Source organism: Atheta coriaria, unplaced genomic scaffold (genome assembly GCF_025399875.1).
Source record: "Atheta coriaria isolate IRGN ID8LTWV9N9 unplaced genomic scaffold, Caltech_Dcor_3.1 hic_scaffold_13_pilon, whole genome shotgun sequence".
Lineage (NCBI taxonomy): Eukaryota > Metazoa > Arthropoda > Insecta > Coleoptera > Staphylinidae > Dalotia > Dalotia coriaria.
In genome coordinates this window covers 658,148-685,348 of record NW_027045455.1, presented here as the reverse complement: position 1 = coordinate 685,348, position 27,201 = coordinate 658,148, and the positions used below count along the sequence as shown (strand labels likewise).

Here is a 27,201-nt window from a genome sequence, read left to right as displayed (position 1 = left end):
TATGTTTGTCTACGATTTGAAGGGCAGTTACCATCGTTTATTATGAGTACAAAAATACAATCATACAAAATCGCAAAAATTGCTATAATTAACATTAACACATAATATTAACGCATTGGCACGTTTGTTTTTTGAAGTTAAGTTTTAATTTTAATTACGAACACATTGAATTTGATACTTCTGCATTGCTCCGCCGTCAAATTAATTAATGGTATTCTTTATAGTATATCTATGTACAAATACGCGACTCGCAGTAGTGGCCTGCAGGTCGCTTAATATGGCAAAACATAATTTCGTTATTAAACGCTCGCGTACAGTGTGCATATTCCATAAACGTAAAGGAAGGGATTTGATGAGACGATTTTCGTTTCTTTTTCTCATTAATGAATAAATTCGGACTAGTTACAAAAAGGATAATTTAATTAGGGCCGGAATTAAATCCGATTGGAGTCGACGTCCGTGGACTCCTCGAATGGTGTCAGCTTGCCGGCCTTCGCGCACGAAAGGCAACAGAAGCGCGAATAGTACTGGTGGTTACATAAGTTGTTGCGAACAATGATGTTGCAATTCGCCAAGAATGGATTATCCCTACACGATGGAGGAATATACGGACCTAAAGACATAAATGTTTGAATATGTTAGATGTTATGTTTATAATACGTACCACTCTTGACGGTAACTGTAGCAGAGCCACTATGTTGGCTGTAGACATTGGTCGCTTCACACTTGTAGGTACCCGCATCATCGCTGGTAATATTCCTGATCAGCAATCGATTTGTTTCCGTGATTTCGTAGTGCGGAGAGCGTTCCAGCCTCTCATCGTCCTTGAACCACTCCACCCGCGGTACTGGATATCCGTCAACATCACACGAGATGCCCACGTCGTGTCCTTGGCTTGCGGATGCTTCAGTTGGGTTGACACGTACCACAACAGGAACTACAAAAGTCATACACTTAAATTCAACTCTATAACTTCCATAGTGTTGTTTTGTTAAACCACCACTTTTACATGCTCTTCATCTAAATAAGTTATTAATTACAATTCATGCAATATCAAACCTTGATAGGTCCTTGGTGGCTCAGTATAAACTGGTGGAACGTATGCAGGTTGATGTGTTGCAACGTGTGCGTATTGACCATATGGAGGATAGTACGGAGATTGCGTGGGTTCTATTCTTGATGGGGGCTGGTCAATCACGTATTGCATGTAAATCGAGTCATCAGGGTTGGTGCTGTATACAGGACCTTGTGCCTGGACTGTAACGCTCCAACTGGCGGCTTTACCAATACCATTGTATGTTTGACAAGTGTATACGCCCAGATCATGTAATTCCACTTTGTTGATAAGTAGGGAATAGTCCTTGCGTTGCTCATACTGACTGGTCTTGAGCGGGATAAGCGACTCATTTCTCCACCACGTGACTGTTGGAATAGGGAAGCCGAGGGCATAGCAGTTGAGCACGGCTGGCGAGCCCAATCCAACAGTGACTGCACGCTCTTCTTCTGGGACGTCTAATAGACCCGCTTCGAAGGGTACACCATCTACTCATTTGTTAGTTTACCCACAACCACGAAACATGCGCATGTTAGAATTACATACAATTAAATACAAACACCAACTAAGTATTACTAATATATTGAACGTAGAATAAAACATACCTGAAACGGTGAGTTCCACTTGGTTCTTAATCTTTGGACCCACTGCATTATCAGCTGTACACAAGTAAATGCCGCTGTCGGTGCGATGCAAGGTAACAATTTGCAAGTTACCATCAAGAAGAAGACGGTAACGAGGTAGTTTACCATCAATCTGTAAAATAAATTTGTTTTAGATAACATCAACAAGCAGGAAAAAATAATATTGTGACTTACAATAAGGTTGTCTTTGCTCCAACTGATAGTCGGATGTGGATTACCACGTACAGAACAACTCAACGTCGCAAAATCACCCTCTCTAGCAGTGACTGCTGGTTCATATGAGTCTTCATCGATGACCGGAGCATATTCTAAACATTTTTATCATTAAATCCCTAATTAAAGAATAAGTAATAAGTTACTTACGTCCTGCTTCAATTGGTGGTGCGGTGTATGCAGGCTGGTAATGCGTGGGTACCTGGTGTTCACTAGGTTCATCGGAATGAGGAGGCACGCAAGCAGTACCGCATCCGCCAGTTGAACAACATTTAAGATCTAAAGTACAATCAGCGTCCGAACGGCATTCTTCATACCGTTCGCAATCTTCATTCGACCTTGGTGCCAATTGAGGACAGATACCACGTTTATTCTCTGTAAACATTTACTTAAGTTAGACCAAAGATCAATAATATATTTGCATTAATTACCTTGACGGCAAGTAGCAACAAAAGTATCATCCTCGTTTGTTCTTCGGTTGTGGTTTACATCAATACCGCAACGCGTTCCTGGTTCACAATAGACATCCTTGCAAGGATCATGGCATGAGCAGACTGTGCAACCGTTGTTGTCAGTGCGTGCTTGAACTCCATACGGACATTGCAATTCATGGCAATGTTGTTGTTTAGCCAAGCAATCGCCTTCGACCACTGGTATTTCGTTTTCTACATGATAGAAACACAATTAATAAATATTTACAAACCAATCAATTGCTTAAATTAACTATTAGTGCATTTATAATATAATAAAATTAAATGCGGTGCGAATTGAAGCTGCAATTTATGCAACTTACGCTTCCGCAGATACGCATTGCACGTGCGCACACAATCTTGGAAACTATCGAATTGATTGAAGTTCCCAGCACATCCGGTGTAAACGAATGCGAGGCATTCACCACGAGCATTATCAAAGTACCACCTATTCAGTTGGTTACTGCAGCTGCCGACCTCCAACGGTAGCAGGCAAACCTCTTTGTTTGACAAACACAATCTCATTGATTATTAGTTTATATAATTTAAAATTTTGATATCTTACCTCCACTAGTCTTGTTGGGTTTGGTCTCGTCTCGTTTAATGCAGACATCTTGGCACTCCTGTACAGAACTGAAGCGGTTTCCATTGCCTTCACACCCTCCGTAAGCAAACTCGTGACAGCTACCAGTGCGCTCGTCATAATAGAACTTAGAGAAGTATCCTCTGCATGTTCCTTGATCCGGTGGGAATGAGCATACGTCCTGACCTCTAAATGCTCCACATTGCCTCTCGCATTGTTCAATACTGGCATAACGATTACCATTACCGCCACAACCGCTGTAAGTGAAGGTTTCACAACGTTGTGTTTGAATGTTAAAGTAGAACGATGCGATAGACTCGTTACAGTATCCAGGATCAACATGTTCATAGCAGATAGCTGTGTCACTAGCAGGTGCCTGGGTGGCCGGTTCTCTTCCACCTTGTTTACAACTCTGTTCGCATTCCCCAATGCTGTCAAAGCGGTTTGCGTTACCCAAACATCCACTGTATGTAAACTCTTGACAGGAATTCGTATCACGGTCATAGAAGACTTGAGCAAATTCACCGGCACAAGGTCCAACCACTTTGGGTAAAGTGCAAAGGTCTTGTGCATTTCCACACATTTGAGTACACTCCTCTTGGGTTTTGAAGTTGTTGGCGTTACCTTCACACCCGCCGTACATAAATTGTTTGCAGACTCCGTCGCGATCGTAGAACCATCTTGCTTCGGAGTCGTTTCGGCATGGACCAGCATCCGAAGGCAAGAAACATTTATCTGTGTTGAAGGGATGTTGTTGACTAGGTGGGCGGCGGTCTTCTTCTCGATCAGGTTGGGCGTATGGATCATAAGGTGGTGGTGGTGGAGGTTCAGAACGTTGACATCTACCAAGACATTCTTGTTCCGTGGCAAAGTTGTTACCATTGCCAGCACATCCACCGTAGAAGAATTGACGGCATTGTTTTTCTGCTGTGTTGTAATACCAGCGCTCTTTGTAATCAGCGCAGTCACCGATTTCTGCTGGGAGGTGGCACATGTCTTTTTCTATAGAAACATATAATTAATATGGTAACATAAACTGATTAGGTGCAACTGAAAAAGTTATTATTTGTTCTGAGTTAGTATGTAAACATGCACTTACGAATCTCTCTCGGACAATCAGCTTCGCATTGATCTTGTGAGATAAAGTTATTTCTGTTACCCTCGCACCCAGTGTAATAGAAGGGCATGCAGCGTTTCTCCGACGCATCGAAGTACCACCTAGAGTCTCGCCCTTCACAATTGCCTTGCGCTCTCGGCAACGCGCAGTGTTCTAATTAGTTACCAAAAAACCCAAAAATCGTGCAAGGATTAAAATTAGTACTTTCTACACCTCAACCAATTCTAATAATTAATTTAAATTAACAAACATACCCTTCTTCCTGTTGGGTGCAGCACATTGTTGTTGACACGCTTGTTCGGTAGGATAATTGTTGTTATTTCCTTGACACCCGCCGTAGTAGAACTGATCGCATGTGCTTGTCTCGTTGTTATAATACCATCGCAGATATTGTCCTCTACAAGGACCTTCTTCTTTAGGCTGATCACAGGAATCTATATTTGAATCAACCACGCATTCTTTGATGCATTCCTCGCTGGTCTCAAAGCGATTATTATTGCCCAAACAACCGCCCCAAATGAATTGAGCGCAGTGATTACGTTCTTGGTCATAGAACCAACTTGGATTGTAACGTTCACATCCGCCGGTGACTTTGGGTAGTTTACATCTGTCACGTCCTTTGGGTTCAACGCAGGTTTCGCTGCACTCCTCCATTGTTCTAAATCTGTTTTCATTACCTTCACAACCTCCGTAGTAAAACCGTGCGCAACCGCCATAATCCTGATCGTAGTACCATTTAACTGAGAAGTTCCTGCAAGGTCCATGTTCTTTGGTCTGCCAACATCCGGCTTGTTTGTTCTCTGGTTTCTCTTCACAACCTTCGAATTTCTCTCCTTTGGCTTCAGTGACACCATCCATGCAGCAGCCAAATTGACTTGCGTCGCATCCACATCCTTCGTTGTTTGGTCCTTGTGCTGGAGTCTTAGTATCTGGGCAACAACCAAATTCGGAGTTTCTGCATCCACAACCTTGTTGATGTGGTCCTTGAGCAATTGATACACCATCTGGGCAACAGCCAAATTGATGAGTGTGACATAAGCATCCTTGGTAATCTGGACCTGCAGCGGGGGTGTAACTATCAGGGCAACAGCCGTTTGGAGTGTATTGACATCCGCATCCTTCGTAATTAGGACCACGAGATGGAGTGGTGTTATCAGGACAACAACGGTATGGAGAATATTCGCAACCGCATCCTTCCAGATTAGGTCCTTCAGCGGGTTTGATATTATCAGGACAACAACCATGCGGTGAACTAAGACAACATCCTTCACGGTAATAGCCATGAGCAGGCGTAATACCATCTTCGCAACAACCGAAAGTGCTGTTCGAACACGGAGTTTCACAACCTTTGAAGTTGATGTTCTCAGCAGCACTGACCCCATCGGGACAACAACCAAACTGAGACTCCTTGCAATTAATGTCGCATCCTTTATAGTGTTCACCCTCTGCAGCGTTCTTTCCATCTGGACAACATCCAAACTTGGTCTTGTTACAATCTTCTTTATCCTTGCCACATCCCTTGTATTTGGGACCCTTGGCTTTCGTGACATTATCTTTACAACATCCCCACTTGGATTTAAGACACTTCGGCGGTGGTGGTGGACATCCTTCCTTGTTCTCGCCTTCAGCAGGGGTCTTTTTATCCGGGCAACAACCGAAAAGACTTTCTTCGCAATGCGTTGGTGGGCAACCTTTAAAGTTCTTACCCATAGCCGCAGAAACACCGTCTTCACAACATCCGTATTTAGATTCCTTGCAGGTTTCGGGCATTGGGCAACCCTTATCGAAGGGTCCTTCAGCGATAGTAACTTTATCTGGGCAACAACCGTACGGAGTTTCTTTACAATCCTTACGCTTCCTCCTCCTGCATTTCTTAAGTTTAGGCGTAAACAACTCTTCTGTGATTTCAGTGGTTGTCCAGAGTGTAGAACCAATTTCAGTAGTCGATGACCAGATATCCTTTTCAGTTGATTCAGATGTTTCAGTTGATCCAGTAAATTCGACAGTAGACTCCGTCGATCCCGTAAATTCTGTAGTTGATTCCGTTGACCCAGTAAACACGGTCGTAGATTCTGTGGAGCCAGTAAATTCAGTTGTAGATTCAGATGATCCGGTAAATTCAGTAGCACTTTCCGTTGAACCAGTGAATTCAGTAGTCGACTCAGTTGATCCGGTGAATTCGGTTGTTGATTCAGTTGACCCAGTAAAGTCACTCGTAGTTTCAGTGACACCTTCGCTTGTATCTGTTTTCTTTGTAGTAACGGATGGCAGTTCAGCCTCGGGATTAACATCGGTATCGGTACCATCTGAGGTATCATCAGTTGCTGCCTCGCTAGTACCCGCCAGAGTTGTAGCATCCGATGAATCAGACGTGGTGGTCTCAGATACCTCTGGTGTAGTAGATTCTGTCGCTGAATCGGTTGTTGTATCCGATGAATCAGGCGTAGTTTCAGTTGTTTCGGTACTCTCAGTTGTTTCAGTGGTCTCGGTGGATTCTGTTGTTTCGGTATTATCGGTATCTCCTGATGAAACAGTTGTTGCACTAGAATCAGAAGTACCTTCTGACGACTCATCTGAAGTAGTTGTTGATGCATCTTCCTTAGAGACATCTGTTGCATCAGTTTCACCAGATACAGTGGTGATACCGGTTACATCAAAATCAGTTAAATCAACTTCCGCAGTATCATAATCTGTTGGAACAGAACTATCTGTTGCACCTGATGGTTTGGTAACATCATCATCACCAGATCCTTCCAAGGAAGAAGTAGTGTCTGATCCTGTAGAATCAGAGCCGGTACCTGTAACATCAGAGTCATCACCGGATCCTGTTTCCATGGAAACTGTACTTTGTGTTCCATCAGTTGCGTCGGATTCAGAGCCTGTAGAATCGCTTAACATTAGATCTTCCGTAGCAAGTGAAGATTCTGTCATTTCGGAAGCATCAGTAGCACCAGAAACAGTAGTGCCATCGCTAGCATCGCTAGAATCAGTAGCTTCACTACTTCCCATTGGAGTCGTACCCTCCTTGTCTTCATCTTCATCCTCATCATAATCTTCATCATCATCAATCCATTCGCCATCGTCACAATCATCTGTCTCCACAATTTCAAAGTCATCTTCTGTTGTTACTGATATTCCGGGCTCGGTTGTTCCTTCTGATCCTTCGGGTGTTTCCTTACTGCCACCTTCAGTCATACCAGTTCCTTCATCAGTAGCAGCACTCTCCTTAGTACTTTCACTTACATCAACTGGTTTAGTCACGTCAACCGGCAGAATTTCATCCTTATCGCATGCCTCGGTGTTGCATTGCTCAGAGCTTGATGGAATTTGATCTGGTCCACATTCAGTTGCCGCGACAGTCTCCTCCTCGCGCATACAGATTACTTTCCTTGTCTTTTCACCACCTCCGCATTTCTTTGAACATTTACTCCATGGACCACTGAACCATTCACCTGTGCAAGTTTCCTGTTCGCCTTCGCACTCCATGCTGTTATTATATTTAATATCAGGATTACATTTTTCATCACCGGCCTTAGTGAGATCTTCAATGGAAGCACAAAAGACCTTTCTAGTCATGACACCTTTGCCACATTTTGCTGAACATTCACTCCATTGCGACGCGTACCATTCATACTCGCAATCTTTAACTTCCGTGGTACATTCTTTCTCTGCTTCTGGTTTTTCGTCAGCTTTGCACAACTCCTCTGGATACACTTCACCCTTTGCAGTTGCGCACTGCACACGACGAGACTCTGAAGTCAGACCGCACTTGTCACAACCAGACCAATCTGAAGTCACCCAGTCAACACCTTCGCATGGACGTTGATTACAAATACGTTCGTTTTCCGGTTTTCCTTCAGCACACTCCGAATCATCAAGTTTTTCTTTCTTGCCTTTTACTTTTCTGAAACAAGTCACAACGCGCGTTTCCTTTCCGCCTCCGCAAAGATGATCACAAGGTTTCCATGCACCAGTATGCCATTCAGCACACACTTGTCCTTGATTGCAAGGTTGTTCAGTAGGTGGTTTCTGAATATTGTCGCACTGTTCATCATCGACTATACTAGCTACTCCACTGGCAATTACACGCTCACAAACAACTTGTCTAGTTTGATTTCCACCAACACCACAAGGTGCTGAGCATTTACCCCATGGTTTTGCAATCCAGTTGGCATCACAAGGCTGATCACCACAACGTTGACTATCAGAGGGACGATTGCTAGGGTCACACAGACTAGGATCAGCTGGTTCTAAGGTAACACGCCCAGCACAGGAAACATTACGATATTGCACTCCTCCACCACAACTCGAAGTACAAGGAGTAAATTGGTCATATGTCCAGACGTAGGTTTCATTCTGACCACTAGGGACAATATTACTGGGCACACTGTATTCAAACTCTACACCAACGTTGACATCCTGCATCAATAGTGAAATAATCAAAGGTTCATTCGTGGGTCCTACGCAAGTTAACATATCAGGAGCGGAAAATGTTTGCGGTGTTCTGGTATAATGGAATTTACATCCACCAAACTCCAAGGTTTTAGGGAAATCAATTCTCCAGTTTCCATTAAGATAATAATGCCCTGTCTGGTTACGAACAGCAAGGTAATTATTAGATGGAGCCCGTTCTCTGATATCAATATTGGTTGCACCAGCCGGTATCAAAATAATATCATTGTACCCAACTTGTAGATCTTGTAAGTCAATTGTGTTGGAAACCGTATTACATGATGATCCATCTCCATCACATACCCGGCATTTGTCTTCTCGTGCGTTAGACCCTAACATGTGATCGCAGCCTACAGGTTGACATTTACCCTCAACGCACACGTCGAGTTTCTCATTATTGCAGGGAGTACCGTCGACGACATGCAGTTTGTGACGATAATAGAAACGTTCACCACGTGGCATGCAGTTGAGCTCACAGGGGTTCGGTGCTTTTAGGTATGGAACCCACTGGTATGTGATGCCCTCGAAAGGGATACTATCGTACTCTGAACATTGCTGTTCTCGGTAGTCGCCATTGTCGGGACAATCCTGTGTACTGCAAGAGAAGAAACGCTTCGATGGTCCACGACATTCGTATCCCGGTTGACAGACACGGTATTGAGTAGCAACACCACCACCGCAGCTGCGGGTACAAGCGCTTGGAGAGGACCAGTCCTGCCAGGGACCACTGTCACCATAACCCTCCGCATCATTTGTCACGTAACTAGCAGGCAAATAGAGATTCTCGCCTTGTTGACGCTTAAATCTGTCTCTTCTATGTCGTACATGCTAAGATATAATCAAAAAAAAATTAAAATTACCTAAATCAATTTTTTAAATAAAAAAAAATTACTTACGTGGCTAAACGAGTCGATTATTGTAAATTGTGCTACGAGTACCACGAATATGAGAAGCGGCGACCTGCGAATAAAGAACAAAATCGATTATAGCCCATGATCACGTTTCAGATCATATTCAAATTTTTATCGGCGCGTTGATAAATGGAAATTAAACCGTCAAGTTGATAATTTACTTTGTGCGCGCGTAAAACATGCGATGCATGGAATCAAAGGTGGAGGAACGCAATAAACCACCAACCGCGCGACCGCACGAGTGATCACTCCGGAGCATTTTTGTTGTCTTGCAGGTCTCGAGCAGCAAAGAACATTTCTGTCTCCGCCAGTGCAAGTTGTACGTGTGTACCTACTCGTATATGCGAGTAAACTGGTTGTTTATATTTCACAATTTATTACATTTAAATTTGTATTCGGAATTGTACATTGAGCAAAAGTTAGAGGCGAACCGCGATTTTTTTGCGCATTGCAAATTATAATTATACTTTATTTAACAAGAATAAGATATTTAAAATAAATTAATTTACATTGCATTTGTGCAGATTATTATACTGTTAGCAACAATACAATAATATGTATATTTAGTGACTTATGCTATAATATAAATTATAACACTGCAGTTCTAAGAAAAAGATAATAAAACTCTCACATCGCATCTCGAATCATTTAATCTGTGCGTTATAACAAGAAAGTTATTTTAAGACTTTACTATATGATCTTATGTGTGTTATTGGAATAGAAACAAAGGAAGGAAGATTAATGGCAGGAAAACGCAGGAAGGTGCCTGGTAGGTAAACCCTTTAGTGTCCCACGTATCAGGACGGCATACATCCGCAAGGCAGGCGAGTTTTCTCCTCAATTTCGTTAGTCCTGAATCGATTTTCTCACAGGACCCAGGTTCAAGGATTCAAAACAAACGTTAAAGTAATTGTTTCAACACTATTAAACTAAATAAACTTTTTATATTAAACTTGAATAGAATACTTGCTAATTTATTCCAAATAATATAAATTGTTTGTATAATATTGGTTGTAAAAGTTGTTTTCGATTTAAATAATAAATATTCATTTTGTTTACTAATTTGTTTGTTTTAGTTTTTAAACTTTTTCTTCTTCTAAATTCTTTGAAGTTCTTCTAATTTGTAGTGATGTACGTTTGTAGTTGGTAATTTGGCACAAGAAATATTTCGCAGCTCGAGGTAAGTAACCTTGTGCGGGGTCGTATTTCGGGTTATTATTACATCCCGCGTATCGGGAGAACATGCGATGGTAGCAGGCGTGCGCAGCGCACACCGTCGAATATTGAGAGATCGAACATGAAGAAGTTGCGCGCGCGCGACGAAGAACGCCTGAACACGCCCGGACTCCGGATTCAACACCGTCTACACAACTACACCGTAGTCGAAAAGAGAAAGCCAAACGACGCAATGATATATACATTGCGGTAGGTTGAAATTCACGACCGCAGGGCAAGGACTCACAGACGTATCCTGAATCACCCGCAAGGATAACGAGGGGACGTCCCGACGATCGGGGACGTTGGTACAGTGCCCGCAAAGACCGGGTGCCGTACCAGTAGGTAAGATCCGGAGCGTCCCTCGTGCACGGCAAGCAGAAACATCAAGAGGGTAGTTGCAAAGCCGCCCCTAACAGTAACGCCACCCTCACATATTGCAAACTAGTGTATATGCACATTTAAAACATGCAGTTGTGTTGGAAAGTGGGGGTTGGTTGGTCATCCCTTTATTTTATCGATTTTGATTACTCTCTCTCTGGAGGGGTGGCGATAGCACGCGAGGGTGAAAGCGCGAAAGCAGTGCGACCTTCTCGACACGCTGTTCTCTTGATACGGACATCCTTTTTGTCCTTTCCATATTTGGCCTTTCTCCAAGGATAACTACCAACGCAGCGGGGAAGGACTCGAGGACCCTCCAGGACTAGCAGGAACTTTACGCGTTCAATAATACCGCAAACAAAACGTTCAAACATTGCAGGATCAGTGAGTAAAATGTACAAAATTATTTTTATTAATTTTATATAATTTTATTACGAATTAAGATGTGACTTAAAAATCTTAAAATTTCACTTTCGTTTTCGTTTGTTGGAATCGCACTTTCACTTTGTGCTCGTTTTGACTTGTATTTCGACAACCGAAAGAAAGTAGAAATAGAAAGAGACACAAACAACATGTCGAATATAAGAAAAGGACCTGTATATTCTGTGTTCCCCTAACTTTTGAATCCATACCCCCTTTTTTTCAACTCAACTCTTGAATCAATAACTTCTTCTCTTTCTTTCTGCTTGAAAAGTCGTTTCACACGTAGATTTCACGTTTATTCTTATACCTTTCAACGTTTCAAGGTAGAATCGCGTCCAAGTTCAGTGAATACAAGATGGCGGCCATATTTAGTTAATTACATAATGTGACCCACCGAATTCTTAATGTAGGCCATCGAATTACGCTCACCGATGTAATTACGCCACTAGTCGACGCGAAAAGTCATTAACACCTGTTAGAATTCGCTTTTAACGTTAGGTTACGCCGACCAGGCGCGCAGCAATGCGTGTAGGTAACATTTACCTGTTTCTTGTGCCACGCTTTCGACCGCTGAGTCTCTCCCTCCAAAAGTTTGCTGATAGAACAGGTAGAGGTAGCGTAGTGAAAGAGAGAAACTCCAGTCAATACTTTGCCACGGTACCGGTTTACCTGTGCCATGCTATAACGTGCGTCGGATAAAGATAGTGTGTGAGTGGAACAAGGCGAACATTTATGGTATTCGACGCTTTCGCCTTCTCGAGTTCATGCGCTCCTGGACGACGGAAAGCCGATTCCTCCAGGTGAATCGCCGGTGATATTTAAACGCGCCCGAAGCACGTGAGGTGGACGTAGGTGCGTGGTCGCGCCGTGCGATCAGGTGAGAGGCCCAGGTAAACACGCAGGTAAATGCATTTGAGACTTGAGTCGGTATCATTTCATTCACCGATTCACGCGGCTATCTAAACCAGACGAAGGACAACAAGGTGTGTAGAATTGCTCACAGATGGCGCGCGCGTTCTTTTTTATAACGCAGGTAAACGTAAACAAAAGTAGCAGTTATTTGATTTGTAGTGTTTAGTATGTAGTGATATTAATGTGTAGTAGGAATAATTTATCAGTGTCGTCAATTCCGGTAAAGATTGCATAATTTTCAGAACAAAAAGAGCGAAAACGGAAGGAGTGGGTTTACGATGAAACGAACGCCCATTTTATAACTGAATTTATTTGCGTTTGACGCGTTACGCAACGGGAAGAATAACATTTTATCATTGTAGTCGATAAACCAATGAATAACCCTTTTATTTATTAATTAAAACAAAAATTATTAGCATATACTTTCAATTTTTCTTCAATTTTGGTTAAAACTTTTCATAAATAAAATAAAATTTCATTTAACAATTGAATTCCCCTCTTTATTTATTTTGTTTTGTTAAGAGATAATTAGATCTATTAGTTTTTCCTAGCGAGAAAATCCTAAGCTCATTGGTCCTCTGCTTGCATCTTGCTTAAAGGCAAGAGGTAATCGACCATTAGTGACGACGTTATTACAATCATTATCGTCATTATATACGCGCAGCTTTTTACTACTGACCCGCGAGCTGTGATTACCGATGCGCTTCTAGCAAAACTATTTGAGCAGTCTATGCAGACAGCATTATGCAATTACGGACGCATTTACTAAACTAACTGCGCTCGAATCTTTTACGTTTGACGCTTTTAGGGCTAAAATAAAAGCTACACAAAGTGTTAATGACGATAATGAGAGATTTAAACTATTCATTTATAGGAAGCATAAATAAATGCGTAAATATTTAGGAAATTGTGATAAAGAAGTAAATAATATAAAGTTTTATACAAAAAAAAAACATTTATATTACTTTTCTAAATTCAAACTCTTGAAAAGTTCTAGGAATAAATTTAACTGTACCTAACTGGACAAGACAAGTTAGTGGAGTAATTATTCATAGGGCTATTATAACTAGACCTAGTTGTTGTTGGCGCATCGGGTGATAATAGACTTTCTTCAGCGTCGTCCTGCATCCTGCTGTTAATGGCCCAATGTGGGCGTTTCAAATATTTTACTTTTAATAGCTGCCACTGCTATTTATCTGTCTAAGCATAACCTCAATAACAAACGCTTTTTTCGTTTTTTTTTTATTAAACTAAAAATTCAGGTTTGTTATCTTTTCCAATTTGTAAACGATACTCGTCAAAGGGATTTCCAATTTACACAGCGTTTATATTTATAAGTCTCTAAACAAACTCGTAAAATGATTGCCGCACATTTCCGCTAACATTAAATTCGCACACTTTTGCACGCATTAAGAAAACCCCAAGACGAGTAATTGCATGAATCATGCACGCGTTGCGTTTGATGCTCTTTCACGACTAAACAAACGAAATCACAATTTATCTTTAGCTTTCAGGCTCAGTAGTAATAGTTTACTTAAGTTACCTTACATATTTGGGTTAATTTCTTGGTTATATTCGTGATAATTTTAAACTGTACGCCACTGGACGCGCTTAGTGCCATCTGTTCGATTGTTTATTAAAACTAAAAAGTTCCGCGTTGGGAAACACAAATATGATGCACCTAATATTTGCATGTGTTGCTTAATTAAAACTATTACGTGCTCGTATATAATTTTTATTGCCGACTGCGCTGATTAAATTCAGGTATTTAATGATGGATAATTATGGCGATCGTTTCATGCTACATACGGATTTTTATTGCAATTTTTACGATTTTTGCAATCAGTGACGCAGAAACCGATAATTTCCAGGAATAAAATCTATTTTTATTTAATTTTTAGAAGCTTAAAGTTTAAGACAATGTAAACAGTACAACCAGATCACCGATACGAACATGTTTATTATTATTAGGTTTTTACGTTGCTTTACTTACTTACTTACTGAGATTTGGGGTTTTGGTTTTCCGGCCTAGTTTAACATAATGTTTAGAAGTTCTGGAGAAAATAAAGTACTTGAATACTTTTCACAACTGATTTATTTCGATTAATTTACTTTAAGACTTTATTATTCTATTAAAATTTGAAATAAAATATATTACTACACAAAAATTTTAGCTTTTGATGTAAAATTAAAAAGATCTTTAAGTGCATCTTGTTTTAACCTAAAAAATTTGTTTCTTGGCGACCGCCATTAAGAAACCAGAAAACCAGAACTCGGTGATATCAGTATGTGTGTGCATGTGGCGTGAAATTTATTAATGTCGGATAATCGACGTTCCTCCTAGCTGGAAGTCTTCTAAAAGTTAGATAAAACTGGCTTAGCATAACGATCATTTTATTCAAATTTTGAGAAGAATTTTTTCCAGGGAATAATGAAATAAAAAGTTTTTTAAAAATTCTATTTCCACCTAAACTAAAAGAACTAAACCCAACGTAAAACTAACTTTATGGAGCTTTACTGGTCTAGTTCTAATTTCTAAATCTAAATATTTATTATCACCGATAGATAATTTGTAAGTAATATGCAAGGTGCTATTTATATACGAACATCATTCTCTTTGCAGCGTTTGTTTGAAAAGTGCAGCACGAACAAAAATAAAGAATCTTCGATAAAACTTGCTGGCACGCTGATATTTTCATAGGGGGAAAGCTAGCAACGAAGAAAGAAAGTGGCAGGAAAGCAAAACATGCATTCGTGCATTGAGTAAACTATAATACACTGCATAATTGATTTTTTCCAGCAGCATTATATAAATAAATTAATTAATCGTTTATAAAACGTTATTTTTAACCAAGAGATAAATTTAATCAGGAATTATCGTAATAAATTCTTGAATACGCAATCGAAATGCATCGACACGGAGAGCGAAACGTGTTTATTGACAATAACTTAAATTTTTCCTCAAGTAAAGGCGACAGATCGAAGTTTAACTTAACACTTTCGTGGCGCGCATAAAAAGCACTCTCGGCCACTTGAAAAAGTCGAGTGTTCAAGTACCTAGCATAACAAGACGTGCCGGTTGCAACAGGCAAAGTTCGATAACGTGAATAGCGCTAAATAACATTTAATATGGTGGCGAAGTGTTTATATGCACGCGATTTGAAATGGCGGTCATTAACTAGGTTTTTTGGGTTGCCTAGAATCAATAAACTAGGAAACAATTTGAAAATTGACCAAAACTTAAAAATAAAAGATTTAAAATGATAATTTCCTAAATTGACAGCATAAATCAAGTGATAATTAGGTTTATGATCGCCTCGGAGCAGTTTAAACGTCTGTAATTAATTTTCCAATTAATAAGACGGAATTTAAAACGAGCATGTTGATGATCCTCATCCTCTCATAGCGAGGACGCTATGAATGAAGGGAAGCCGGTACAATGCCGGCTCGGCTGAGATTGAAGCAAACGAAGGAACACGAAAGAATCCCATGAATAAATCGCCGTTTTCATCGAGAGAATAAGAAGTAAAGAAGTAAAAGAACGCGTCGCGGAGTAGAAGTAATAAGCATTGCGTACGGACCCTGGCGCGTATACGACTAGGCCCTAGTAGATCGAAGACGCAACGCGCCGAGAGATGCATCTCATCGAGAGACCGGCGAAGAAGAAGAACCGCATGAGACCCGCCGACGAGGCCATGCAACACGGCGAGATTAAATTAAACGACGTGCTGGACGCGCATTTTATGGCGAGTTATTCGATGTAATATAAGTACTTTATGCGCCACCAAGTATTGCGCTGCGAAACCTGCTAGCAAAAACAAGAGAATATGTGGAATGCGAGGGAAGAGACGAGAGGATCATAATATTATACAAATTAGATGACAATTTAATGAAAAAAAATGCTATTTACGTTGCCTAACCCTAACGTATGATTTACTTAATGAAATTTGGGTTGCATATAATAATATTGTTACTGTTGGGTAAATAGTTCTTATTCTGCGTGAGTTACGATCGCGAAAGCTTGAAAACCTCGACCTTTGCCCTTGACTGTTCGTTCTTTTCTTCTGCATTCTTTTGTTAAACATCTAACGTGAAATTACGTAAACATCCCGGGATGATGCGGCGTTCTTCTCCTCTTTAATCAAGCGAATATTATTCAACCGATACGAAATTAGATAACATTGCACCGCCCACAATTACCAAGCACGAAAAAGCTCATCATAAGCTCAGCTCTTCACAATAAACGTGAAATTTCATCATCGTTGATTTTCAAGCGCGATAAACCTCCATGGATTGAATTAACTCCGCAACTCCGCAAGCATTCCATTCATAAAGCGTCTGGAGGCGAGTTGAGTGAAATCCAAATATTTGCCAAATATCTTCATCGTTTTGTAGGCCTTGTAGGCAGAAAATGCGTGCAAACAAAGTGAACACTGTACAGTTAAGTAAATTGCCGTCTGTGCGCCCGTGCCATCCACGAGTCTTTTTCGTTTGCATACGGAAAACAAAGCACCATGCGTTTGTGTTTTAGTTGATGCAAACGAAGATGCGCGTCGAACGTAAATTAGTGTTTTTATGTGCAAGCTTTGCCGCATGAAGCTTTAAACTCGTTAAGCTTTCGTACCGCGAACTGCTGCGCTTCGCATTATGCTAGCTCATTATTAGTAGGTAATTCTTCTTCATCGAAAGTTATTGGCTATTAATGCGTATTAGTGTGTTTTTATCTATTCACTCAGTTTATTTAAATACAAAACTATCTATTTAAATAATAAAGATAAACTTTCAATAAATATTTAGGTAGGGATAAAATGAGGTTATGTTTTGATTTTTTCTGTTGTTTGTTTCGTGATGGTGTTGTTCGATTAAACAAGTTGTTGGACATGTCGAACGCGCCGAAACCATTAATCTATAAGTGAATTACACCGCAACGAAACTAAAAAGTCGACGCATTCTGATCACGGCGCGGCGAATGCAGGTAAGGGTACAAGGTATAATCATGTATAATATTAATTGATTGGGTTTTAATTGAATCGGGATGCGCCCGACCGAACAACCATCGCTCGCTCCATCTTCATCTTCATCGGCGCGCGGAGTGAAGAACCTTATTGCGTTTATTGCATGCGTGTGGTATTTGTGGTCTACCACCGCGCAGCCACCGCCATCCGCAATCAACCATCAATATACATGTGTTCGTTGTGTGTGGCTGTGTGGTTTTGCATCTCCATGTTCAATTCTCATTTTATGTCCTCGTACTGCGCGAAACACTGACCACTAAACTTGTCTGGTATAGTGATGTCGCCTCAAGAAGATGTTACTTGTCGACATACAAAACAAGAGACATTCTTCTTGTTCAATTGGTGGGGCTATAGTATTGTAATGCATAGATATGCATTGCGCTATAATATAACTTGGTGATATGTGCGAGCATGTAAAAAATGAAGAAATCAGAGTTCAACTGCGTTGAGTTAAGTTGAGTGCTGTTACTGGTGTCCGAGTTGTACAAATCGAACATCTTGCAGAATGATATATGAAGAATGCAACACTCACACGTGCGAGTATTATGTATGTACCATGTCTATTATGCTTTGTTGTGGGATTTCTGAGGCGATATGGAAATAATTCAAGTTGTTTGATGAATCGATCATTAATCGTTTGAATCCGCCGCGATTACGTGCTGGCATTGTTTGTTTATCAATTGTCGGATGCAACGCATAGAGTCACGTTTATTTATTGTTTGCACAACGTCTTAATTCTTACTTGTTATGCATTTTTGGTCAACGAAAAAATAACATATCAAGAAAATTGTGGATTTCGGTTTAAAAAAAAGATTGATTTTGAACTAGCATCATCAAAAAAAGTAAAAATTTGGAGTAAATCATCATGAGTAGTGAAAAATATCTAAGCCATCCGGCTTTATATTTTTTTAAGTAAGTTTTTTATTCATATTAATAATTCAAATCATTTTTGGTATCAGTTTTCTAAAAATTTAGATAAGTCAGTATCATCCCTTAAGTATCTATGAGTGATGACTTAACGTTTCAAAAAGAGGGTTTAAATCCCTCGAGACAGACTCCCAAAAATGCTTCTTCATTATTTCCTACTTAAGTCACCAACGACCACCCGAATATAGGAATTTGAACCTTTTTGAAGAAATTTTGTGACGAAATTTGCAAGTTTATTTTTCAAATTGACCGAATATAATATGATTAACTAATTGTTCATCTATGCCATTACCTTCTTGTCAAAACATGTTTACTCCAAAATATTTATTTAAAGTTTTAAATCACTCAATCGTTCAGTCGTTCAGTCGTTAAAAATTGTTTAAGCATCGGATTACATCAATCAATGAACGACCATTAAATGTGATAAGTTCCCAAAAGTATTAAGTTACACGATAAATGACAAAGGTTTCAAAATTAGGCGAAACAAAAATTTTAATCAAAAAGAGGTTGTGATAGTGTACAAGTACTGGTACAGGAAACACCAAAAAAAAACTGGTCCAAATAATTCGATAATATTGTTATCACCAATTTGAGTTTTAGAAGATTGCATAATATTTCGTTTTTTGGGTTGAAATGTAACACACGCGAAACTGTAATGCGCGGGAAGACGGAAGAGAGGCTGGAGGCGGAAGCCTCGTTTGCTTCCTGACCTCGATTTGTGCCATTATCACACCACGCTTGCTCTTCGATAATCCATTCGTACCATTCGTTCAGAACACAATCAAGCAATTCACACAAGAAATACTCTTATTAAAAGTTAAAGTAAAGTTGAAATCATTCATTGTAACATTTGTAACAGAATTGAGAAACGAGCAGATGCCTTTAATGTTGTCTTAAAAATGTACCAACTGATAAAGGCTGAATTTAAACTAGTGCACCAGCAAACGCGGAAAAGCTTTTTGATTGTTAGCGCATAATGGAAAATCGGGGTCGTCGCATTTCTTCCGTGAAATTGAATTACCTCTAAAGTTTTATGTTATGATAAATTTAGCCGGAATAATGCTGGCGCAAAGTACGCATGCGATATTAATTGCTTTCTTATCATGCGCGCACACAAACGGCTGCAGCACTGCGGGTGAGAATACAAATAATATAATAACAATGACCAAATGACCAATGACCATAAATGCTTGTGGAACAATTGAAGCCCTGGCCCTGGAGTCAGGTTTCGAACCAGATTCAGATCTCTAACTCGTTCTTTTTGAAGCGTAGCGGTGATACAATCGATGAATGAATAAAAAACTCGCTCGTCGACCGGAGGAAAAAAGATTGATACGTGATTTGGAAAAAATGAAAACAGAGATGGAGAAAAGGGACAACGCGCCGCGGACGACAAAAGGGCTCGGATGAGTCGAAGAGTTGGGTGCGACTGGCATGGACCCAGGGCTTGACCGAAGACACGCCGCAGACAAGTGGTAAAACGGCCGCATGGAATTTCGTTGCTCTTAATGAAGAAAACTACTCTCATAGTCGAGAACAAATGCCAAAGGGCTCAACAGCCACGCGATGTTACAGATATCTATGGTGACTGAAAACGTGGTAACATATACTCCTCTCCATCTTTGTCATAATGCAATTAGAAGAGCTATAAAACGCATTTTACGAACTATACAAATTCTAATGATCCATAAAATTCAAGCCGTAGGTTTTAAGGGTGGCGCCTACACAAAAATCCAAAAAACTAATTAATTTAACGACTCCAATGACCTTCACACCAAATATATTAGGTTAATATTTGGGGTTATGTCAAACTAGGCGACTATGTCATAATTTGGCCTTGATTGCCGGTCATAAAAATCATCCGTTGATAATTACGTTGTATGCACGTCCGCAATTATGTATTTATTCAATAAGTTGTTCAATAACAGTTGAATTGTTTGACTATTTGTTCGCACAACGACGCTAACCAGGTAAAATGTCACGCATCGTGCGAATGCGAATACAAAAACTCATACGGCGTGTAATTGGAACCGAAAAACGCAAAACGTCATTAACATTTATTACTAAACTTTTGCAAACACTGACAAAGTCAGTGCCAAGTTAGCACACACATCACATCACAATTACCAATGTGTAAATTCCCTTCTAGGAACTTTAAAACGCATAAAAACATGAATTAACATAAATTTATATTAGGTGCATATGTAAATTGGTCCGAAACGAAATTGGCACGAGAGCTTATCCATCAGCGGAATTTTAGTTTCTCGTTAATCGCTTTTCGACTCTCAGAGCAACGGGGCACTTGTGGGGGATTGTTCTCGAGAAGAGAAGAAACGGCCCGAAATAATGACGGGGTAATAACCCGTGATTAAGTTTTTTCTGTGTGCAGCCCAGGGCGGCCGAAGGGCAGCAAAAGGAGCAACAGGCAAAAATTACGTACCGAAAAACGCGCGCGCGACGAACGTTTTGCGCCGACGCTTTTTATGTGCGAGCGCGACGTGTGCGGGAAGCTTCACAAGCTTCACGAGTTTTCAGCGCGCGGCCGAAGAACAAACGCATCTTTTAGTTAACAGATCCGAAATCGGAAGATGACCGAAAGATATTGCCTGGAAAGAAACACCAAGCACTTCTAGGAAACGGACAGCAAAAAACTAAAGGCGTTGCGTTCAAATTTAGAGCACTTTTATAACATGCAAGTATTTTTTCTGTATAAATTTAATATATTCTTCGTTTATCCATGTTTTTTGTTTAAATAATAAATATTTAGAAAGTTTTAATTTGTTTCTATGTAAAAACTTACCCAAGTCGCCGTAGAGTTTCCATTCTCCCAGATAAATGTGTTGTTATCGCGCACCCCCGGCGAAATCAGGCGCGTTATGCGCGTAATTCAAACGAAAGCGCGAACGAATTTAAACCGATAGGTCGGAGTAAGTCACTTGCGCATCAGGCGCGTCGCCCGCCCCGGCCGCGATTGACTGAGACGAGTCCGCGCCGCCCGCTCACAAGCTCGCAAGCGCTGAAGCTGCTGGGCTGAACCGCTGAAGTATGCTAAGTATGCGCGCGCTGCCAACCACTACGCGCACCCGCAACCGACTGAGACTACTTGGCTTCTTTGCAGCTATACCAGCCAAGCTACACCAAAGTTGCCTTACCACCAAGTCCAAGCCAGCCCATAGAACCAGCCAGTCGGGAATAGTAAGTATAGTATGCGTTCTAGTCAATGAATATTAAAGCTTTTGCAACGTATGAGAATAGTGTGTGAATAAGCTGAGTTAGATGGTTGCTATTTTACCCTGAAAATTATGAAGCACGTGGTGGTCAGATGTTTTAACACTTCTTGACTTGCCTTTAGGGTGTTACTGTAAATTTTCAGAGTTTCTTAAGTGCACATGTGAACAAACGCAGAATTTTTATTTGAGACGTCATAAAATAGATAAATTTTTATGGCTGTGGATGCAAGTGTGAATAATTTCCTGTTTTACGCTTAACATGCGCAGTCAATACTATAAACTTGAGTATAGTACAATAACATTAACTTAAAATGTGCAATTTAGCATAATATATAATAATATTAATAATATGTATATTATTATTGCAATTTTATATTAAATAAAATGTATATGCAATAGTAATGTATTCTTTTTGATTTCAGGACTTTTAAAACTTTGTACCTCTGAATATAAATGTACATTCGTTGTTTTAATATAGGCAACCCATTTTACGTCTCGCAACCTGTTGATTGATTCATTTTACACTTATTGAATGCCAAATGATTTTACGTGATTAGAAAATAAATGAACGTAATGAAAATTACGTAAATATTGTGTAAATTTTATTTTAAGCATGTTAGAGGATTGAAATAACGGAAGTAAGTTTTACTTGTTGCGCGCCGGATGCGACGAGGAAGATGATACCAACGTATATCCCGCGCCCACGACAACAGAGTGATCGCTGCTCTCATTTTAGCGCTCATATTCGTTTGATTTGTATTCTGTAATCGTCAGTGGAAAATGCTTTTTTATATTAATTAGTATGTGCGACACAAATATATTTATAATTGCGTGATTAGTGTAAAATTGATCCTGTGTTATTTGATTACAATTATTATGTATTTATGGAATTAAGGCAGGTCTTTTATTTTGCTGCGTGGTTAAATGTATTTATTACAATTTATTATTTACATTTTATTATTACATTTTATTGAATAAATTTAATAAACAAATATAATTGTTCAATGTTACTCTGTGTACCTTCATCAGCTTCAAAAACTTATAAAAAATTTGACCTAATTTGTCCGGAAAAATTATTTTCTTAATTACTATGACAATTCATAACGTCTTAAACTATTGGACTCTTCAAACTGTTTCAAAGTATCGTCAAATATAAACTGAATATTTAAATTTTTTCACCCAAAAGATTTTCTACACTCACTTGAAATACTTGGTAAATACTACCTAAATAGTTAGTCTGATAACAAAACGTAACTTAGATAAAGTGTTTAAAATCAACTGTTCTTTAATTACCTGCAATAAAAATTTCAAAATTCAAATTTTTATTTTTTGGCCATGAATTGAGATCGAAACTGTATAATCCAGTTTATCGCTATTTTCCTGCAAACTACTAATGTTAAAGAAAAACGGTTTTCAGATTCCTATGTAGGCTAAAATTGTACGTAATATACCACTTAAAAATTTTAAGTTTTCCATAATTACGTAATTAATAAAAAAGTCCAATAACTTGAAAAGCATTTAAAATTTTGGGACAAAAACCAGAAAAATGGGGTCCTTGCATCATTGCGCACCAAATTAGAAAGTTTCGTGAAAATCTGAAGGGTGGTTCAATTTTGCCTGTATCGATTTTCACCCAATTTTTTCGAAATAATTATATTATCAAAAAACTGACAAGATATCTTTCATCCCCTTGTAATTCTCTATCGATTGGCGTTTTCCATTTTCTTCTAACTTAAAAAATAATTTTTGAGCCAAAATATAGGCAAGTGTAACCTCTTGATGATTTTGAGTGGTCTTTGGTCAATTTCATAGAATCAAAAAAATAAATCTGCCATTTCATAGATGCTTGTTTTGGCATGAAGAAAATGCAGAAAGTTTTATTCTAACTTTTCTACTTTTCGAGAAAATCGCGTTGGAAAATCAATTTTCACTCTCTTTAAAATGGAAATTTTAAAGACTTGCGTAATGTTGAATTTTTGTGTGAATACAATGCCGTTTTCTGTTTTCGGTTATCTTTATTAATTCCCAAGATAATTGGGTATAAGTACCGCTGCATGTACTTGTTGCAATCACATACGTCCACAAGGCGAACCCTTAGAACTATTGTACCGGAAGTGGTGCAAATATGGTAATTGTAAGTTGCTTTACCTAATGGTATTATTAATTTTTAATAATTATTAAATGTCAGGCGCCTCCACCAAATTTTTGCCAATTAATGTAATTTCTTTAGAAATTAAAAAATTGAGACTTTTTATTGCTGATTACTAAAGGAAACAATTTTACTGACATGATATGTTAATAACTATTTGCAATTTGGCTTAAGATTCAAAAAATTGAAGTTAAAGATAGAGTAGGTAGTATTAATCTAGCACTGTTAAATTTCATGAATTAATTTTGGGATTTAAACAAAGAAAGGTAAAAAACTTACTAAGATTTATTAATAAGAATTAATCGTTTATTTAAAATCCGCAAGCAAAAGTTGAAAATTCCAACTTTTAGTTTCAAACATAAAATAAAGAAAGCAGTTGACTTCTCGTTATGACGAAATCTTATCTTCGGTGCTTCGACCTGAAATAATTTAACTAAAGAATTTGACCCTGTCTTTCGACCGAAAATAATTTAATGAAAAAAAGTTCGACCCTGTCTTTCGACCGAAAATAATTTTACTAAAAAAGTTCGACCCTGTCTTTCGACCAAAAATAATTTAACGAGAAAAGTTCGACTCTATCTTTCGACCGAAAAACGTCATTCTATAGAGAATTACAATGCAAGGACGAATCTGAAAACATTAAAATAGGAGGAAAGAAAACATTGTTTAACAAAAAGATATTTTTATTAAAAAAATAAATTATACAACTTCCTATCAAAACCTCATTTGCTTTCTTTGGCCCTTTGATTTCCCCAACTTATATAAATCAAGACAGTTGTAAAACTGTGAACATAATGAAATGTTCTTTTCATCATTTTACCCGCTGGCTCGCAATTGTCTGTAGCATAACAATCATGTCCCACTTCTCCGTTAACATCCATTTGAATTATAGGGCAATCAAAATGCATGCCTAATGTCTTCGCCTCCGCTGCCTTCCTCCTCCTTCCACAACAAACAAAAGACAGAAGAAATTCCTCGTGGTGTCGCTCTAACCCGTTTTTAAACTAAAATAATTTACGGATTCTTTAATATATGCAACATTAAATAATGTCATTACCCTTACTTCTAATATCTTCGACTCAAAAATGTCATAATCACAGTCGACAACAGTTGAAGCTGCAAAGAACTTGCTGGCACTGTCCTTTTGGCGAAGGAATGCAACGTAAGTCGCAGATGCAGGTCCATCCCAGTTTATCTTATGCATATGTCTCAAACCAAATGATCCAGCCATAGGAATCTGTATTGTCTGTCTGTACATAAAATTGCAAATCAAAATAAAATTAAGAAAAGATCATTTAAACTACGTACAGTTTTGCTATCTCATCCAATACAGCTTCGACCTCAATAGGATCGTTAGATGATAAGAACAACAGCAGACATGCCAGTTCCTCATTTGCTTTGATCACTTGAGGAATTTCACTTGCTGATGTAAAATATCTTATATTTATGCCTGGTATAGGTGGAAAGCAAAGAGTAAAGTACATAGACTGATCCTTAAACAGTTTATGTGCTTTAACCAATGTATGTGGCCCTTCATAGCCATTAAATCTTAAATTATCCATGCTCAATAATACATGTGGAATCTTCAGGTGAAATGTGCCATCTTGTTTCAAAAAATTTAGAACTGCAAGCAAAGTAATTAGAAAATATGTAAGAATTGAATATCAATCACATACAATTTTTACCATATTTATTTGCAATTTTATTTGAGAAAAGGTAAAAGCAGCATTAATTTGTGAGGAAAACAAATGTTTGCTGAATTCTATAGGATGAGCCTTCTTCACAAACGCCAATTTAGGATTATACCAGGAAGTCACCCAATTAACTGTGCTAATACGTCTTTTCATTTCTGCAGTAATGATAGACTTCCAGTTTGCAGTAGCATCACCTAATTCCACATAAATCATGGTGAGATGATACAATGATAAGCATTGGCAAATCAGCCTGATAACTGGAATATGTGGGTCCAGTTCAAGAAGAAAATTTCTTGTGTCTTTATCTAGTGCATTGAAGTTGCAATTCAACTCTAAGTTGTCATCACAATATTCTAGAAGAAACAAAGCATTGCAAGACATATAAATAGTAAACAATGGAATTAAAATATTATTATATAGGTTATTGCTGAGTTTAAGATATATACATACTTATTGTGCTGGTATTTGGGCAACACTTGCCCTGCATGCTCTCATAAAACTTTACATAAGTTTCATTCATTGTTGCTAGTCAAAAGGGCAGCGAAATGCCTTGATAACACTTCGTATTCTGTTAAACAATAAATTCATGTACCACAGCTCAACGGATTCAAGCTTCACTGCTTGAACAGAGGTTAATTTAATCGATATTAAATTAATATATTGTAGGGTAGTTGCTTAGTTGTATTAATGTTACATGTGTACGTAATATTAGGAAATATATAAAAGTGCACAAAATTTAAATTCTGGTTGAACTTTTACTCAAAAAATTATTTTCGGTCGAATAACAGGGTCGAACTATTTCCTAAAATTATTTTCTGCTGAAACACAGGGTCGAACTATTTCTTTAAAATATTTTCCGTTGAAATGATGTTTTTTATTACATAACATGGAATAAATTATTATCAAAATTTAAAAATTCATATTATTACAAAACCTGCTATTGCCGAAATAAAAGATTTCGTCATAAAAGAGAAATATTTTATCTTTTTTATGTTTAAAATTAAAAGTTGGAATTTTTGAAATCTGATTTCAGATTCTTATAGATTAATTAAGTCTACATCGAATATTAAAGTAACATTTTTTCATAACTAGAACCGTTTAGGTCCTATTAACAATTTTAACACGTTGAATTTGCTTAGAAAGAAATTGAAATATAGTGATTATGAATAAAACGGTACATCATAGGACAAATTTTTGTTAAGATAAAGTATCCCAACTTTCATGTTCTTCAATATTCTGTAATAAAAAAGTCATATTTTCACTTTTTATTTTTTGCGTAAGAAATGATGGAAGAATGAATAATTCAGTTTTTTCCACTTTTCTCGAAAACCGATAAAGATAAACGAAAATGGTTTTCAGATTCGGCTGCAGGGAAAGAATCTATATTATATAACACCTTAAATTTTCTGTTTGCAGCACTTACGTAATTATTGAAAATGGTCAATAACTCAAAAACTAATTAAGATAGGGAAACAAAACTAACATTAATGGACTCCTAGCATGATTCTATACCATGTTAGAAAGTTTTGTAAAAATCTGAAGGGTGGTTCAATTTGGTCTGTTTCGATTTTCACCTCACTTTTCCAAAATATTGATGTTATCGGAAAACTGATCAGATATCTTTCATCCCCTTTTAATTCTCAATCGATTGGCGTTTTCCATTTTCTTCTAACTTACAAAATATTTTTTGAGCCAAAATATAGGCAAGTGTAACCTCTTGATGATTTTGAGTGGTCTTTGGTCAACTTCATAGAATCAAAAAAATAAATCTGCCATTTCATAGAGGCTTGTTTTGGCATGAAGAAAATGCA

At 38.5% G+C, this 27,201-nt stretch overlaps 1 protein-coding gene and 1 long non-coding RNA gene across 5 annotated transcripts; both read right to left on the bottom strand.

The window, feature by feature from the left end:
- Positions 1-15: 15 nt before the first annotated feature.
- Positions 16-21,395, bottom strand: LOC135801734 (papilin-like). Of its 4 annotated transcripts, XM_065315239.1 has the most exons (13): positions 21,118-21,395; positions 9,430-9,493; positions 4,336-9,361; positions 4,064-4,234; positions 2,947-3,966; positions 2,705-2,881; positions 2,343-2,576; positions 2,062-2,286; positions 1,873-2,006; positions 1,660-1,810; positions 1,060-1,542; positions 665-937; positions 16-613 (listed from the first exon to the last, which is right to left on the bottom strand). In XM_065315239.1, the coding sequence occupies exons 1-13, from the start codon at positions 21,138-21,140 to the stop codon at positions 435-437; spliced, it is 8,160 nt and encodes a 2,719-aa protein (XP_065171311.1). In that variant the 5' UTR covers positions 21,141-21,395; the 3' UTR covers positions 16-434. The 4 variants fall into 4 exon arrangements, with proteins under 4 accessions (XP_065171311.1, XP_065171314.1, XP_065171313.1 ...); XM_065315242.1 differs by lacking the exon at positions 1,060-1,542; XM_065315241.1 differs by lacking the exon at positions 2,705-2,881.
- Positions 21,396-24,358: 2,963 nt separating this feature from the next.
- On the bottom strand, positions 24,359-26,172 carry LOC135801767 (uncharacterized). Its single transcript, XR_010550434.1, has 5 exons — positions 25,841-26,172; positions 25,373-25,743; positions 25,005-25,320; positions 24,760-24,946; positions 24,359-24,700 (listed from the first exon to the last, which is right to left on the bottom strand). It is a non-coding gene; the product is annotated as an uncharacterized lncRNA (long non-coding RNA).
- Between the last annotated feature and the right edge of the window lie 1,029 nt (positions 26,173-27,201).